Source organism: Copadichromis virginalis, linkage group LG18 (genome assembly GCF_057382275.1).
Source record: "Copadichromis virginalis isolate Kocher_CV1m ecotype Utaka linkage group LG18, C_Virginalis_male_GT1.1, whole genome shotgun sequence".
NCBI lineage: Eukaryota > Metazoa > Chordata > Actinopteri > Cichliformes > Cichlidae > Copadichromis > Copadichromis virginalis.
Window position 1 is genome coordinate 33,206,861 of NC_140635.1, and position 17,029 is coordinate 33,223,889.

Consider the following 17,029-nt stretch of genomic DNA (forward strand, 5'->3'; position numbering starts at 1 on the left):
CGACGCGATCGCGAAAACAGCAAACAAGTACCACGCCGTTGTTGTTCACAGGACAGCAAGAGTAAACGATCGGGAGACTTGTCGTCGTCATCGTTCCCCTGGCACGTTGTATTTCTCCGGTTTCAGCGTTTTTGCTGCACAACTAAAGCGAGCAGTTTACTTTGTGCACTAACATTGAGTCGAATCAACCAGCGCCACATCTGGCCAAATGCCACAGCCTACAGCCAGATCAACCTGTGACACACATCTGCAGCACGTTTGAATTCGTTTCATGCACAATACATTTGTACCTTTCAACTGTGTGTTTGTGCGTCATGCAAATAAACCATTGAAATGAATGAAATGATATCATGTATTTATTATCAGCCTACATTTGTACAAAATGCCAAATGACATACACATAGTCATAAGAATCACCATCCTGATATCAATACTTTTGCCCATAAGAAAAATGTCGTGAACAAATATATGACACACTAATATTTCACCAGTGTTGTAACATCACATGTCGTTAGCATAGTCTGCCTGTGTCTTCCCTCTGCAAACGAACATTTCAGAGTTGGTTGTGATATACAGTCTGCATAAGTGTGGTCAATCTAATAAACATTTGTAAGGAGATGGCAGTTACTGTGAATGTACAGCAGGTGATTAGTAATAAACAGTCAGACAATGACTCTGACAATCTCATTCAATCTTGCAGATTGAATGCACCTTCTGTGGAAAGTGGTACCACACAGTGTGTGTGTGGACTTTCCCTGTGCAGAAGGCGACTACAAATGTTGTGGGTGCTAAATAAACAGAAAAAATTTATCCCTGTTGTCTTTGCTTACTGATTGTTTTTAGTGTTGACAATCCACATTGCTGGGATTGCATCTGTCAACATGTTTGTGGGTAGATTTGGATGTACCAGGGGTAAGTGCAGCCACTCAGCCTCTACTCAATGTGATCATAGCAGCAGGTGCAGATGTGTCACAAGTTAATCTAGTAGTAGGCTATGGTATTTGGCCACAGGTGGCAGCAGTGGACTGACCTCCATTGGAGACTGCTCCAGCTGCTATGTGATAGTGGATCTGCTACAAATTGAAGATCATAAGCAAGTTTTGGAAATTAACCCTTGAATTATGTTGAAGAACAAACATTGATTTTGTTGCGTCAGCGTGATGAGAGCTATTGAAAACAAAAGAAAGAATCTTTGGAAAAAAGTTATCTAAGGAGAATTAATTTATTTTAGTCTGACCCTAGTCCCATCCGCTAACATGGAGGAGGCGGGGTTTATGACCTATACTGCAGCCAGACACCAGGGGGCGATAGAGACGTTTTGGCTTCATTTTTGGGGAGCTGTCGCATCGTCCATGTTCTCATCGTCCTCAGTCAGTTCAGTCACGTGATGCTTTGTCGCCAAAATGTACAAATAAATGAGACTTTTCAAAGAAACTGATTGTAACAGCTTTTTCAATACATTCTTTGTCTGCTCTTGACCTTACAAACTACACCCATTATTATTTGATTAACATTATTTTTGGTAAAATAGGCAAGGCAATGACAGGCATAAAGTCCAAAAAAACAAACATGAAGCATTTTAACAGAAAAGAAATGGCACTGAGAGCCAGATTAAACAGAGCAGGTCCTAAAGCTGTGTTTGGACAAACTCAATGGACAAAAACAATTCACCTTAAACAAAAATCTGCAGGGAGTGTCGGGGAGAGCAGCCCCACAACTACAATTCATCTCTACACATCTGTCAGTCAGAGGCAACAGTATCGAACAGCAGTTCGAAAAAAAGAAAAATCAACGTCAAAGGAATGGTGTTGGTATTAAAATAAGATGGTGTGTACAGAAAAGTCCTTAGGTTCACCTTTCAGAAGAACATGTGCAAAATACATCAAACTCTACATTTCATCTCTTTAAAAAAATAAACACAAAAAGTCAAAGCAGCGTTGGTCAGGTTTGATCCTACACTGATCGTGTATTCATTCTCAACCCTGCAGCCCACGCTTCCCAATGTCAAGAATATGGTCATTCATACTAATAAGACCTTCAATAATAGTGCTAGTAAGTTATACTGCTGAGCGCTAATTAATGCGTCTCCATGCTGATCCCACTCCTAACAGTAGAGGGCAGCAGAGTGATCACACCAGCTCAAAAGATGCGTCATATAGACTGGAGAGGCAGCAACACTGGCTGGTCTCAAAGATCAGAGGGCTTGATTTCCCAGCAGCTTCTTATCCAAAAATTCTCTTTGCTCACAGAAACGTGAAGAAACAAAGAAAGGAAACTTTGGAGAGACCAAGCCCTCGTCTTACTTATGTATATGTATATATATTTATCAACATGCCTCTGGTTTAATATAGATTACGTACAGAGCAACATTTGTGTTCATTACACACAAACGGATTGGGCCGTTTCCTCGTACACAGACATCAGAGGGTATTTGGTTGCCGACATCCACAGAACAGCTTTGGAGCATTGCTAGTAAAAAAAAATGACATTAGTGCAAATTCAGGGAGTGCAGAATTATTAGGCAAGTTGTATTTTTGAGGAATAATTTTATTATTGAACAACAACCATGTTCTCAATGAACCCAAAAAACTCATTAATATCAAAGCTGAATGTTTTTGGAAGTAGTTTTTAGTTTGTTTTTAGTTTTAGCTATTTTAGGGGGATATCTGTGTGTGCAGGTGACTATTACTGTGCATAATTATTAGGCAACTTAACAAAAAACAAATATATACCCATTTCAATTTTTTTTACCAGTGAAACCAATATAACATCTCCACATTCACAAATATACGTTTCTGACATTCAAAAACAAACCAAAACCAAATCAGCGACCAATATAGCCACCTTTCTTTGCAAGGACACTCAAAAGCCTGCCATCCATGGATCCTGTCAGTGTTTTGATCTGTTCAACATCAACATTGCGTGCAGCAGCAACCACAGCCTCCCAGACACTGTTCAGAGAGGTGTACTGTTTTCCCTCCTTGTAAATCTCACATTTGATGATGGACCACAGGTTCTCAATGGGGTTCAGATCAGGTGAACAAGGTGGCCATGTCATTAGTTTTTCTTCTTTTATACCCTTTCTTGCCAGCCACGCTGTGGAGTACTTGGACGCGTGTGATGGAGCATTGTCCTGCATGAAAATCATGTTTTTCTTGAAGGATGCAGACTTCTTCCTGTACCACTGCTTGAAGAAGGTGTCTTCCAGAAACTGGCAGTAGGACTGGGAGTTGAGCTTGACTCCATCCTCAACCCGAAAAGGCCCCACAAGCTCATCTTTGATGATACCAGCCCAAACCAGTTCTGGCGTCTGAGTCGGACTGGAGCTCTCTGCCCTTTACCAATCCACCCACGGGCCCATCCATCTGGCCCATCAAGACTCACTCTCATTTCATCAGTCCATAAAACCTTAGAAAAACCAGTCTTGAGATATTTCTTGGCCCAGTCTTGACGTTTCAGCTTGTGTGTCTTGTTCAGTGGTGGTCGTCTTTCAGCCTTTCTTACCTTGGCCATGTCTCTGAGTATTACACACCTTGTGCTTTTGGGCACTCCAGTGATGTTGCAGTTCTGAAATATGGCCAAACTGGTGGCAAGTGGCATCTTGGCAGCTGCACGCTTGACTTTTCTCAGTTCATGGGCAGTTATTTTGTGCCTTGGTTTTTCCACACACTTCTTGCGACCCTGTTGACTATTTTGAATGAAACGCTTGATTGTTCGATGATCACGCTTCAGAAGCTTTGCAATTTTGAGACTGCTGCATCCCTCTGCAAGATATCTCACTATTTTTGACTTTTCTGAGCCTGTCAAGTCCTTCTTTTGACCCATTTTGCCAAAGGAAAGGACGTTGCCTAATAATTATGCACACCTGATATAGGGTGTTGATGTCATTAGACCACACCCCTTCTCATTACAGAGATGCACATCACCTAATATGCTTAATTGGTAGTAGGCTTTCGAGCCTATACAGCTTGGAGTAAGACAACATGCATGAAGAGGTTGATGTGGACAAAATACTCATTTGCCTAATAATTCTGCACTCCCTGTATTAGGGCACGGTGGTTAGCACTGTTGCCGCACAGCAAGAAGGTCCTGAGTTCAATTCCACCATCAGGCCGGGGTCTTTCTGTGTGGAGTTTGCATGTTCTCCCCGTGTTTGCGTGGGTTCCCTCCGGGTACTCCGGCTTCCTCCCACCCTCCAAAGACATGCAGCTTGTGGGGATAGGTTAATTGGATAATCCAAATTGCCACTAGGTGTGAATGTACGAGTGAATGTGAGTATGAATGGTTGTCTGTCCTTGTGTGTTGGCCCTGCGACAGACTGGCGACCTGTCCAGGGTGTACCCCGCCTTTCGCCCTATGACAGCTGGGATTGGCTCCAGCACCCCCCGCGACCCTGAAAAGGATAAGCGGAAGCGAATGGATGGATGTACAGATCACTATAAATATCAAGAATTAACAGAGAGTGGGTGTTCGCCCAGGGCACCAAACAGGCTAAGTGGGAACATACATACAATCCTTTCAAAGAAAAAGGAAAAAGCTCCTCTCCACTGCACATGGGTGAGGCTGTGTGCCTGAGATGACCACAGTAGTGACAGCGTCTCTCTGTCAAGACCAGAAAACCGGCTGTTTGGAAAATGTGACGCCTGAACTTGGGGCTTAAAGGGATTACTTTTTACATATACTGACCTGATAATTTGAAGATTTGGCCATGATCATGATAAGCTTTTAAATGGGGAAATATAATAGCACTGTCATAATACTTAAAGTACAAATGAAAATATAGAAATTAGTGTTGTATAAATTTAAAATGATACAATGAACTGCCTAAGGGAACTGTAAAAATTAATATAAATGGAAAATACAGAGACATTCGATACAGACATCTGTAGAGACAGAATTAATGAACAGAATGCAATAATACATTAAGGCCACATATACAAGGAGAAGCGGAAAACAAACCACAAGGGGAGATATATCTCATCTCAGATAAGCAGTTAGGAAGATGCTTTAAAACAGTTGTGTCATTGCACTGTTAGAACTCAGTGCAATGAACTATCACAAACTATCACAAATTTCTGTCATTTTACACATTTATTGTGGAGTTTCACTGCACACACAGCCCACTTATGATCGAGTGGGCTGTCATGTCTCATCCAGTCATGCGGCACACAGCCCACTCGATCATAAGTGGGCTGTGTGTGGCCCACGATGTGACACGAGTTTGACACCACTCTTTATAATATATGTTTTCTGTGGTTTATTTTCTTAAACAAATTTAACGAGTTAAGAAGAGAACAAACTTGGGGTTGGTTTTGTAATTCTAATGCTGCGTATAAATAATCTGGCAACAGACTAAATAACATCCTTGAAAAACTAAACTAAAAGTTGCGTTGTCTCTAGAAAAAGAATCGGAGATTGATGAAATCTTGAAAGCGTGTGGACTTTTTCCTCGCGAGTTAGATCGATCATGTCGCAGGTTGACTGTTCTCGTCTAGCAACGTGACGTCACGTCCGGTAAAAATGCGCCGATTGCCACATGACTGGATGAGACTGAACAGATGCACAGCAGCCCATCCTCATGAGCAGGCAGTCGTGAAAACTTCTCACGAGTCTTATCCGGATCCAGGAAGAGTAACGGCAGCTCACCTGCTCTCACTGCCGTGGAGCTTCATAATGCTCACATTACAACCTTAAGGACTCTGCAAGCCTGTTACTCTGAGGGAGAGGAGTGCGACAGACACGGCTCTGAATAACATGCTCTCCTCAGCCTGAGCTTCACTCTGTGTTTTGAAAGAAATGGCAACAAAAGGCAGGCTGGTGCTGCGGAGTGTGTTCACAGGACTCAGAACTCATGCTGTCTGGTATCAGAGCTCAGCTTCGACTCCCAGTCAAGGTCGGCTGCTGTGGAGACCTCAGCTCAGACATCTGAGCTGCTCATACGGACTCTGCGGGGCTGCTCCGCCCTCCACAGGTACTCATCAGCTGGCTGTACTCCAGCCTGTACACTGACGTGACGTGCGTGCGCCCAATGCCACTACTTCTTCTACTGGTCTTCGCCTGTCTACATTTGTAGTTATTGGACAGGATTCTCAGTTGAGTCCAGCTTGTCCACATCATTCATGTTTCATTAGAATCCTTTAGAATCTTCCACTTTGTAGGAGACGTGTTTGCTTGTATTATCTAAGACTTTTGGACACTTATTATTTTGTAAAACATTTGTTCTTCCGTCTCTGTAAAAACTGTAATTCTATACATTTCTGCATATCTGTTAATGCGGCAGAAATTCACTTCAGTTTCAGTAAGTACTTAAAATGAGTATCAAAGTGTAACTTGTGACTTGTGTCCCAAATCCATCTTACGATCAGGTCCCAGCAGTCTGTCGTTCAGGAGTCACACCTGTGGAGAACTGCGATCAGATGATGCGGGGAAGAAAGTCACTCTGTGTGGCTGGGTCCAGTATCTCAGGTAGTCAGCCACTGGTTGATTGATATGACTGAGCCCCCAGTGTGTTTTACAGATGGCTGTAGTAACCCACTGTTGTACCTCTCTCCTGACCTCCAAAACCGAAAGTGTCCAATTTGGGTTAATCGCTCTATAAGACCTTTGCCGGTTCTTGTGTAATTTGGCGTTCCCCAGCCTTTTCTCCCCGTTTCCCTTGCTTAAGAATGGCTTCATGACAACCAGCTGAAAATGGTCAGGTGCAAGGACTGGACTGGAAATGAGTGAAAAAGCAGCAAACGTCTTAAGAAAACCTCTGGGTGCTGGTTTAGCTCACTGGGATGAGCAGGCCGTATGTCTGAGAGTGGCCAGCACAGGTTTGAATCCGACCCGCAACCCTTTGCCACACGTGTTCCCCTCTCTCTCCGTCACTCTTCACTGTACTCTATCGAGTACAAGCAGAAAAAGGCCAAAAAAAATTTAAGTAAAACTCTGAAAGATCTCAAGAAAGCCAAGAGAACTAAGACCATCTTAAAAAAAGTTCTTTCATCATTCTTCAAAGGGTCTCATATAAATTTGAGAAACAGTATGTGTCTCTGCCCCCTACAGGCAGGACCTGTTCGTCATCCTGCGAGACTTCAGCGGCTTGACACAAATTCTAATTCCTCAGGAAGTATGGAAGAAAACAACAAAATACACTAACATTACCAATGAACGCTGTGCTGTAAAATACAGAACTAAATAGTTTGTTTCCTCTGTTTTAAGTCTCCAAGTACTTTGAAAGCCACGTTGTGCAATCTGACGCCCGAGTCTGTCATCAAGGTTACAGGAACAGTCAGGAACCGACCAGTGGGGCAGGAGAACAAGGTCTGTACATGCTTCTGAAGGTGCAGTGAAACACCACCCACCTGCAGGGGGTGGTGAGGAAAGTCTAGTTCCTGTACTTTGAGTTTAACCCACATGGGCCAGGAATCCTAATTACTACAGCATCCAGTCACACTGTGCTTAATATACTGAGTGCCTGGTTTTAAACGTGGAAGGGGAAAAAAAGTACCAACACTCTCTCATCAATATGTTTCACTATATTTATCAAATAGCATAATAATGTTCTGTCCTTTAATGAACATAGTAAAGGACAGGGATCAGAAACTTTCTTTTCCAAGGAGTGACTGTCTGTCCTAAATAATCTGGTGAATTGATACCATTTCATCAATCTTAAATTGCTTTCTGTAGCAATATAATGAGACTTTTGGTGATTAGTCGCCTAATTCTGTTTTGAATCGTGTGTTTAAACCAGGAGATGCCGACAGGAGAGATCGAAGTCTTGGCAGAGAATGTGGAGGTCTTCAATGTGTGCCAGAAGCTGCCGTTTGAGATAAAAGACTTTGTCAAAGTAAGTAACTTAACGTTACATGGACGTGGACTATTGAGCACGCTGTAATAATAAAAATTTTTTTTACTCACCAGAAGTCTGAGTCATTGCGGATGCAGTATCGCTACCTGGACCTGAGGTCATCACAGATGCAGAAGAACCTAAGACTGAGATCCCAGCTGGTGATGAAGATGAGGGAGTATCTCTGTAATGTGCACGGTATGGACAGCCATGTTTGTGTTCTGTCTTTAATTTGCCCAGACATAAAAGGTCACAGGACTGTCACTGATGTTGTTGCCTGTAAGAGGAAACCAGGTGCAGGAACTAATCTGTTCTTGCTGTAGCAAGCTCTGATTTTCATATGCTTTTTGCTGTTGTTGTTGTTTTGCTGTAATGAATAGGCTTTGTGGATGTGGAAACTCCCACTCTGTTCAAAAGGACACCAGGGGTAAGACATTTGTAGACATTTTTACATGTTTACCAGGTTAAAGAGCAGAAACTTGCACAACAATCCACCTTTAATGGTCTATAAGAACAGTTTCTAAAAAATTCTTTGGTTCTATTAAATATAAATATAACAGCAAAAACATAATTTGGCTTACATGTTATGGTTTCATATCTGATATTTTAATGAACTTAATGAGTGTTTGTGTTTTAGGGAGCCAAAGAGTTTGTGGTTCCCTCCAGAGAGCCAGGATTATTTTACTCTTTACCCCAGAGTCCACAGCAGTTTAAGCAGCTTCTCATGGTGGCTGGTGTAGACAGGTGGGTGCAGGCTCCACAATCTGCTATTTAACAGAAAGATGTTTGTTGTTTTTAAACGCTGCACTGGTCCAGATCGAAAACAGAGTTAAAAGGGAACGAATAGTGAGCATACAGTTCTGGTCAGAAGTTTTCATCCACTCGTCGGGAGCATGAATGTCATGGTAATTTGGGGCTTTTAATGATGATGTACATACATGCGTCTTTAATGTATGTATGTACAAGGTTCTACAGTGTCTTTTAACTACTGGTTAGTGATCATGATTTTGCCCTTTTTGCCAGTATAAAAATGATTTTTTGACAGCATTCATTGGACTGACCAGCACTCAAGAATGGGGAAAGAACTCACTTAAGGTCTTGGAAGGAGACCTGTAGATGTATACAAACTGGGAAGGTCTGTTGGAGACCTTTCTAAACAACTGAATACTGCAAGATAATAAATTCAAACAACTGCATGTAAATGCAAATTGTTTGGATTGTCTGGAAGAAGACCAATTTCTCCCTCAGAGGAGAGGAAATTGATTAGGTTATTCAGGAAACAACCCAGGAAGCACAGGGCTTAAGACTGCCATGAACTTGAACATTAGTGCCACTTTCCCAAGTGAAACAAGTTTTATATTACATGGACTGAGAGGGTGCTGACCCAGAAAGTGAAGAGGTTTTATGGTTGGACGAGACAAAGATTGAGCTATTAGGCCACAATTACAAGGGGTATGTTTGGAGGATTAAGATGAGACTTTCAAATCTAAGAGGACCATACCAACCGTCAAGCATGGTGGTGGTAGCATCAAGCTTTGGGGATGTTTTGCCACCAGTGATATGGGTAAATTGCCCAAAATAGAGAGAATAATATAGGAGGACTACTTCCAAATTTTTCAACAAATCCACAGCTGGACAGTTGAAACGGTCTTCCCAATACTGCAACCTCAACCTAGTTGAAAATTTGTTGGTTACACATAAAGGCTGGGACCAGGAAACCAACCAATTTAAATGAACTCTAAAAATTCTACCAAGAAGTGGTGGTCAAATATCCATCGAGAATTATGCCACAAGCTTGTTGACGGCTACTCAAAGCGTCTCGTCGAGGCAAAGCATTGTAAGGGACATTAGAGAAATAATAGTCAAGTTATATTTGTTATTAAAGATGTATGCTGTACATAAAGCACGTGTATCATTCCACCCTGGGAAAAAACAGTTCAAAGAGGTTATTTAAAATTACTGTCACGTTTATGTTCACGATGAGCGTCTGCAAACTTCTGACCACCATCAGCTAATAAGAAACCATTTTAACCTCCTAAGACCCAAACTCTTTCATGGCATGCGTTTTTAATTTCTCTTTGATATTTGGGCTGATTGGGACCTGATGAATGTAAAAACAAACAATTACCAGTTGTTGTTTTGTTTTTTAACCTGATTTTTGTTTCTAAGAAAAATGAGAGCCACATATGAGGATATTCGTTTAAAATTCGATAGAACAGTAGCAGTATAATGTCCTCGTAAGTGGATATCAGGCCCTTGTAGAGCAAAATTGAGTATTTTGTTCTAAATAACCCAAAATATGATGTCCACATATGTGGACGCCAGGTCCTAGGAGGTTAAAGCAAGTTTGCTATACCAGCCTAAAATGTGATGACTAGGCATGGAGCAAATACTGGAGATTCGTACTCTGTGTGTGAAACATGTACTTGGATAAAAGAGAAAAAAGCCTAGGGGTATTAATCTTATGTCACTGCCTATATACCGGGGAGAAGAACCAAAGGATGATTGCACTCCCATACTGAAATAAAGCACTTAGACCTGACTGATTTCCACTGCTGACAGCTTTGCACACATAACAGAATTTTTAGAAGTCCACCACGTTAGAGTCAGAACCTGCTGTTAATGGCCAACAACCTCTGTCTTCTGTCTCCTCTGTGGCAGGTACTTTCAGATAGCCCGGTGCTACAGAGACGAAGGCTCCAAACCAGACAGGCAGCCTGAATTCACCCAGGTGAGATGGAATACACACAAGTTTGAAGCGCCACAGTTTAAAAAAAGAAAAATACATTTTTCAGTCTGTTTCAGACATGAGATATTTGAAATTGCTGGCCAACCTCCCATATATCTGTTTACAAGTAGTCCTCTTCATGCATGTGTGACATATGCAGCACACGCGCAGCAGTGCAGGCAAATAGTTGTGTGCACACTCACAGACACAGCTGAACATGGACATTTAAAAAAAAAAAAAAACTAACAGGAGAAGTTGCAAAAGCTATCCAGAGCTCAGAGCCAACTGCGGTATGAGCAACAAATCAAAACAAATGACAGATTCGTGAAAAAGAGAAAACGACTGATGTCCTGTTAGCTTTGAGTATATGATTAAACTGCCCTTTCCTATACTGGGAGTCAAACCTCAGCTGCCTGTGGGAAAATCTGGAATCTTAACCACTAGAAGTTTGTTCAGTTTCTGAAATAAAATGTCTGACTTCAAACCCGCCCATACGGAAAAGAAATAGTAAAAACTTATATGTGATTAAATCATATAAGGCTTACATGATTTACTCATGAAAGTGGCCACTTTCGCATTACTTTCATACATTGTTTTAGTAAGTATCCAAAACATACAAGTTTCATTATATAATTTTTCAAGGGATCTTATATCTGTTTTCACACTTATATGCTTTTCATACAAGTTTCACACAAGACAGATACAAACTTTATAAGATTTATATATATATCTTTTCCATATGGGCGATTTCGTACCACTTGTGTGTGTAGACCACCTGTTAGTTTTAATATTTTATCAGCTGACTGGTGCATTCAACAGCTAATTAAACTGTGTAGTGTAGCTCACCTGCCTGAAGTACAGGTGAGCATACTGGGTGTTGAATCCAGGCCACTTGTGTGAAAAACAGGAATCCTAACCTGTATCAAAATGTTATGCTTCAAATCTAATTGCGTGCCGTTCGTGCATGTAGTCCAGGATTCTCCTTCTCAAACTACTGTGACAAATTGGATATTTTTGTCCTCTGCTGAGCCTAAGCATTATGGATTTTTTTTTAAATCCACAAAAGTTATATATAAAGGTACTGCTAAGATTTGATATTTTATCACCCCACTGTTGCATAAAACTGCTAAAAAATAATAATTTAAAATGCTAAGAAATGTAATAATAAAGTACTTAAAGGACGAATTAAAAAAACTAATACAGAATAATTAAACTGTACTTTTTACATGGCAGCTCACTTCCCAGATGTAAAGCACACAATATAATTTACTGTAAATCTTGATCGAGCCTGTCTCGATGTTTCAAGTTGATTCCAAAGCTCTTTTTTGTTTGGATCCTGCTGCTGCTGGAATTCTTTTACAGCTGTGAGTGAAAACATTGCAAACAATGATGTGCGTAATTTAAAAGGTTTGCTGATTTTGCACCAAAATAAGATTTGCAAACACATACTGGTGCCATCTTTGCTCCTGTGATATTTTATCACAGATTTCAATTCAGGATTGTGTGAGTACCATGTGTCTCTCCTGTAATCTGAGTACATATAGTCCGATTAGTCTGGCCCATAGACCGGCCTGTTGTCACATACATGTGACATGTTGGATCATGTCATGTTGTCTGAATTCTGAAAATCCTCTTGTCGTTTCTCCCAGGTGGACATAGAGATGTCTTTTGTGGACCAGGCAGGTATCATGTCACTGGTGGAGGGTTTGCTGCAGTACTCTTGGCCTGCAGAACGTGGTCCTCTTAAGGCTCCTTTCCAAACTCTGACATATGAAGAGGCCATGAGGGACTACGGTGTGGACAAACCCGACACCAGATTCAACATGAAGGTGTTTGATTTCTTGGGGTCCTAACTGAAACTATGTCCTTACTGAACATGCTACATCTTTTACTCTTTTGTTTAATGTACAACATGAGTGAATTATATGATTTTTTTATTTTATTTGTCTATTTGTGCAGCTAATAGACCTCAGTCAGATCTTCCTTTCCACGGAAATTGAATTCCTCCAATCAGCTCTTGGCCAACCAGGAGGCTCCGTTCGGGCCGTCTGTGTCCCCAGTGGAGCAGTAAGAACAGAACCATTTCCTGTGGCAGAGAATGCTGAAAATGTAGAACAGAAGATGTGTTTTTGTGCCACAAGAGAAGCTGACAACTCTCATATGTGAATTTGTGTGTCTCACATTATGTTTTCTTTCTTGTAACAGAAACTTTTCACTGGGAAGGATTTGGAAGAACTGAAACAAATAGCCAAGACTCAGTTTGGACAGGTAGGTCTCTTATCCTTTTCTTTCTTTTACGCCTCATGTTGTTCTGAGATAAACACTTGTGTGTTACAAACACTTGTGTGTTACAAACACTTGTGTGTTACAAACACTTGTGTGTTACAAACACTAGTAGAAAGTCACAAGTTGTGTTTTCTCCTCGTGCGTTAAGGAGCTGAGCCTGGTGCTGGTCAGAGCAGACGGGACATTGAAGTCTCCCCTGAAGAAGCTGCTGTCTTCGTCTGTCACAGACGAGCTGCTGAAGTGGACTGAAGCCAAGCCAGGAGACCTGCTTCTGATTGCAGCAGGCTCCCACCACACTGTTGTAAGAGGCTTGGTTTGAGTCGGCTGTCAAACAAAGAAGCACAGAGCTGATACAAACGCTCCCTTCATCTGACTCTCTTTTCTGCTCTCAGTGCCCATTGCTGGGTCATCTTCGCCTGCAGTGTGCAAAGCTCCTGGAGTCTCATGGTGTGGTCGTGCGTGACCCCTCAGCCTTCCACTTCCTGTGGGTCGTGGACTTTCCTCTCTTCTTGCCCAAAGAAGATGATCCAGAGGAGCTGGAATCAGCTCATCATCCATTTACTGCACCAGTGCCAGAGGACACACGGTTACTCTATACTGATCCACATAAGGTACTCGTGTAGTACTTTATTAGTTATTTTTAATTATGTAGAAAAATGCAGGATGTATCGTCTGTTTGTAAATTCTGTATTTCACAGGTTCGTGGTCAGCACTATGACCTGGTGTTAAATGGCTGTGAGATCGGAGGAGGCTCCATTCGCATCCACAAAGCCTCAGAGCAGTTTTATGTACTGAAGAATGTCCTTAAGGTCAGTGGCTTCCTCCATCTTGGTGCAGTTCAGTCTTTCACTTATGAAAGAGTGGGACGTTTCAGTGTTAACACTAACTGTTTCCAACTGTTTTTGTGTTTCAGGAGGACCCCGGACTTCTCTCCCACCTCCTCGAGGCCTTGGATTCAGGAGCGCCGCCTCATGGAGGCATTGCTCTGGGTGAGCTCAACTCTGCTCGATTTATCACTGAGCTCGTATATGACTTACATGTGTGCATACACTGGGTTTTTACTAACCACACGGTATCAACCTGATATCATTGCTTTCACTCTAAATACTGTTTGTAGGCGGTCCAGTTTCCCTAACCACTGAAAAGAGATCAGTGTATTTTCTTGAATTGCTCTTAGCACTAACACATATCCATGGCAACATGCTTGATTTTAGTTACACATGTTTCTCCATTAGTTGTATATAAATCCCCACTATAGCACTAACTGGGTAATTATTAGTGTTCCCATGCCATTCATTAGGCAGGTCATTCTTCAGCCCACAAACCACTGTCTCGTGCTACAACGCCAGCAGCTAAAGTCCACATAATTATTTACAGTGCTGGACCAAGACAATAAGGATGGATCAGTTTATAATTCATTTGTGGGATTTTTATGTTTTAGCTCATAACTGTATGAGATTTCTCAGAATGTTTGTTGTTCAAACTTAGAGTTAACATTTTGGTACGCTGAACAGAGAAAGAGAGACACTTACAGTTGGATGGTACTTTTATTAAAATTTCTGGTCAATTTGTGCATCCGAGTTTGTGAATGAATAATTTAAGGCTGGAGTAACTGTGTGTGTTTGTTTTTTTTTGGGGGGGGGGGTCCAATTTTGTTATTATATATTTTGTGCCATATCCCAGCATCAGGCACCTTAAGGCACCTAATATTGTAAATACTCTCTAAAAAATAATACAGAGAGAACCCAACAATCTTGAAATGTCCTTTGAGCAAGCACTTGGTGACAGAGGGAAGGAAAAGCTCCTTTTTAACAGGAAGACACATCTAGCAGAACCAAGCTCAGGGAGGGGCGGTCATCTGCTGTGACTGGTTGGAGGTGAGGGGAGGGACACAGGACAAAAGACATGCTGCAGAGACACAATCCAAACTGCTCTGTAGTTTGTGAGTCTTGTGGTTCTTTGTTTGGTATTTGTTTTGTGTGAAGTGTGTGAATAGAAATGATAAAGTTGAAAGCTGTACTTTCTGGTTTGACCACAGGGTGGCAACACTGTCACTGTTTGTGTCATTAGCTGGCACACAGTGACACCTGAATAAGATGTTCAGAGCAGAGCAGCACCGGGTCTGAATGGAGTTTCAGTAACTGTGAGCAAGTCAGTTATTGTGCAAAATGATTTGGGTTTGGAAGATGTGACTTGACAAATGCGCAGCAGTGCTGAACTTGTCTGACTCTTACTATTAGCCCATTTCAGCTGTATCTGTCTGTACCATTCGACTGAACACGATCAAGCTTTTTTCTGCCAGGTCCTTAGTATAAAATGCATGTATTGCGAAGCCTGCATGGACAATTGAACAGTGAATTCAGAGTAAATTGTGCAATATTGAACAGTATATTGATCAAGTTGTCTCTTTATTTCTTTATCCTTTTCTAGGTTTGGATCGACTGGTCTCAATAATAGTCGGAGCTCCCAGCATCCGCGACGTAATCGCCTTCCCCAAGTCATTCCGCGGTCATGACCTCATGAGCCGTGCACCCGACTTGGTGTCTGAAGAGGACCTGAAGTGTTACCACATTTCTGTTAAAATGCCAACAGAGCAAGGAAGAGAGGGAAAGTGATTAAGAAGAACCACAGACATCGAAGGATGTCTGTGTAGTCCCAGGTCTGGTGAGGCTGAGGAGATGTGCAGACTATCAGCAGACAGCAAAAAGACTTTGAGGCTGTAAGATCTGTGCCAGATGGCAAAACAACAGAGACAAGAGATACTTGTGGCTGCATTGATGCTGCCGTCCCTCTATGTTTGTGGTCCTTCGTATCAAGTTTTTTAGATATTTATATCTTTTTACTGATTCTGTACAGCTGCTTATTATGGGGTGGTTTGGTGTACATGTTCAAATGAGGCATTATATGAAATAATAATAAATCTATAATGTCATTGTTTTTGATGCCAAGAAGTTCAATTTCAGCATGTGCAGAACTTTAAAATCCAAAAGTCAGAGATTCTCACTTATGATTTTCATGATGATCTTCATACATCTTCTGTGTAATGTAAATAAAAACAGCAAGCAATGATTTGAAAATGACGTAAACCCATATTTTAGTCTCAGTACGTGTATCATTTCATGGGAAATATTAGCTCAGTTTGAATTTGATGGTCGCTAGATACAACTAACAGGTCAGAAACAATAATGAGAGCATCTTAGTGAATCTGTTTCTTAGAAGTAAGAATGGGATAGAGGTTCACCAGTCGGAAGAACACTGTTTACAAATTATAGAATGATTTCAGAATCATTTCCTCAATGTAAAATTGTGATGACTGAAAAAAAAATTTCATATTGGTGCATAATATACCAGAATCTGGAGAAATCTCTGTGCGCAACAATTAGGCTGAAATTTGTGTGTGTGATTAGTGCATGGACTCGGGAGTAATCCCAGAACTGTGAACACCAAAATATACTGATTAAAGCAAAGAAGAAGCCATATAGGAATATGATCCAAAAGCACTGCTGTGTTAATAAAATTGACTGAGGCAAAGTGGAAACTGTTCTGTGGCCACATAAATCTAGCAACTAGCCAACTTTGATAGTAATCTGGATTCGTAAAATAAATTAGTATAGATAAATAATAAACATGTTTATTTTTTCATTCGTTTATTAAAATAAACGGGAGGTTTGCACATACTGTAGGCGCATCCGTCACTGTCAGTGCACAGTATGTGTAGTGTTACATAAAACTTGTGAATTTGTCTACTGAAGATATTGTTTTTAGTGCATGTCATTCACCTTTAACTAGAAAGGGAACCAGTTTCTCCTAAAAAAGAAAAGAAATAAGGAAGTCACTTATTAGAGACTTTGCAAGCCTAAAAGCTATATGCTTGCAAAGTCAATATTATGCATTTATAACTCGCTAATATGCATAAGAAGTCAAATTAGGATAGCATTACGATAAAAAGAACCCAATTTTAGTAAAAATATTAAAAACTAATAATTTTCATAAATCATGAACAGTTTTGTGACAAAATATGATTTTTTGTTAGGTAAAGATCGGTTTCCAAAGCTTATCTAATATTTATTGGCTATAGTAAGTTTTTTTTAATCATCCTAATGTATTTTTTCTAAATGGAAGAATTTTAGTAGTAATAAAAATAAGTGCTATCTGGAAGTTTAACGGCAATTTTAAAAAATAAA

The 17,029-nt window shown here is 40.9% G+C and overlaps 1 protein-coding gene across 1 annotated transcript; it reads left to right on the plus strand.

Annotated features, from left to right (window-relative positions):
- Window positions 1–5,300: 5,300 nt before the first annotated feature.
- dars2 (aspartyl-tRNA synthetase 2, mitochondrial) lies at window positions 5,301–16,358 on the plus strand. Its single transcript, XM_085438475.1, has 17 exons — window positions 5,301–5,971; window positions 6,366–6,465; window positions 7,048–7,111; window positions 7,204–7,305; window positions 7,736–7,831; window positions 7,906–8,029; window positions 8,212–8,258; window positions 8,469–8,575; window positions 10,493–10,562; window positions 12,209–12,388; window positions 12,519–12,626; window positions 12,765–12,827; window positions 12,994–13,146; window positions 13,238–13,456; window positions 13,544–13,654; window positions 13,759–13,834; window positions 15,276–16,358. The coding sequence occupies exons 1-17, from the start codon at window positions 5,797–5,799 to the stop codon at window positions 15,458–15,460; spliced, it is 1,980 nt and encodes a 659-aa protein (XP_085294601.1). The 5' UTR covers window positions 5,301–5,796; the 3' UTR covers window positions 15,461–16,358.
- The last annotated feature ends 671 nt before the right edge of the window (window positions 16,359–17,029 follow it).

What these genes read in the sequence shown, in the direction of transcription:
- dars2 (XM_085438475.1), top strand. Translation starts at nt 5,797, where the DNA reads ATGGCAACAAAAGGCAGGCTGGTGCTGCGGAGTGTGTTCACAGGACTC. An exon ending in ACACCAGATTCAACATGAAG is followed by an intron (nt 12,389 to 12,518) that starts GTGTTTGATTTC and finishes CTATTTGTGCAG; the next exon opens with CTAATAGACCTCAGTCAGAT. An exon ending in TCTGTGTCCCCAGTGGAGCA is followed by an intron (nt 12,627 to 12,764) that starts GTAAGAACAGAA and finishes TTCTTGTAACAG; the next exon opens with AAACTTTTCACTGGGAAGGA.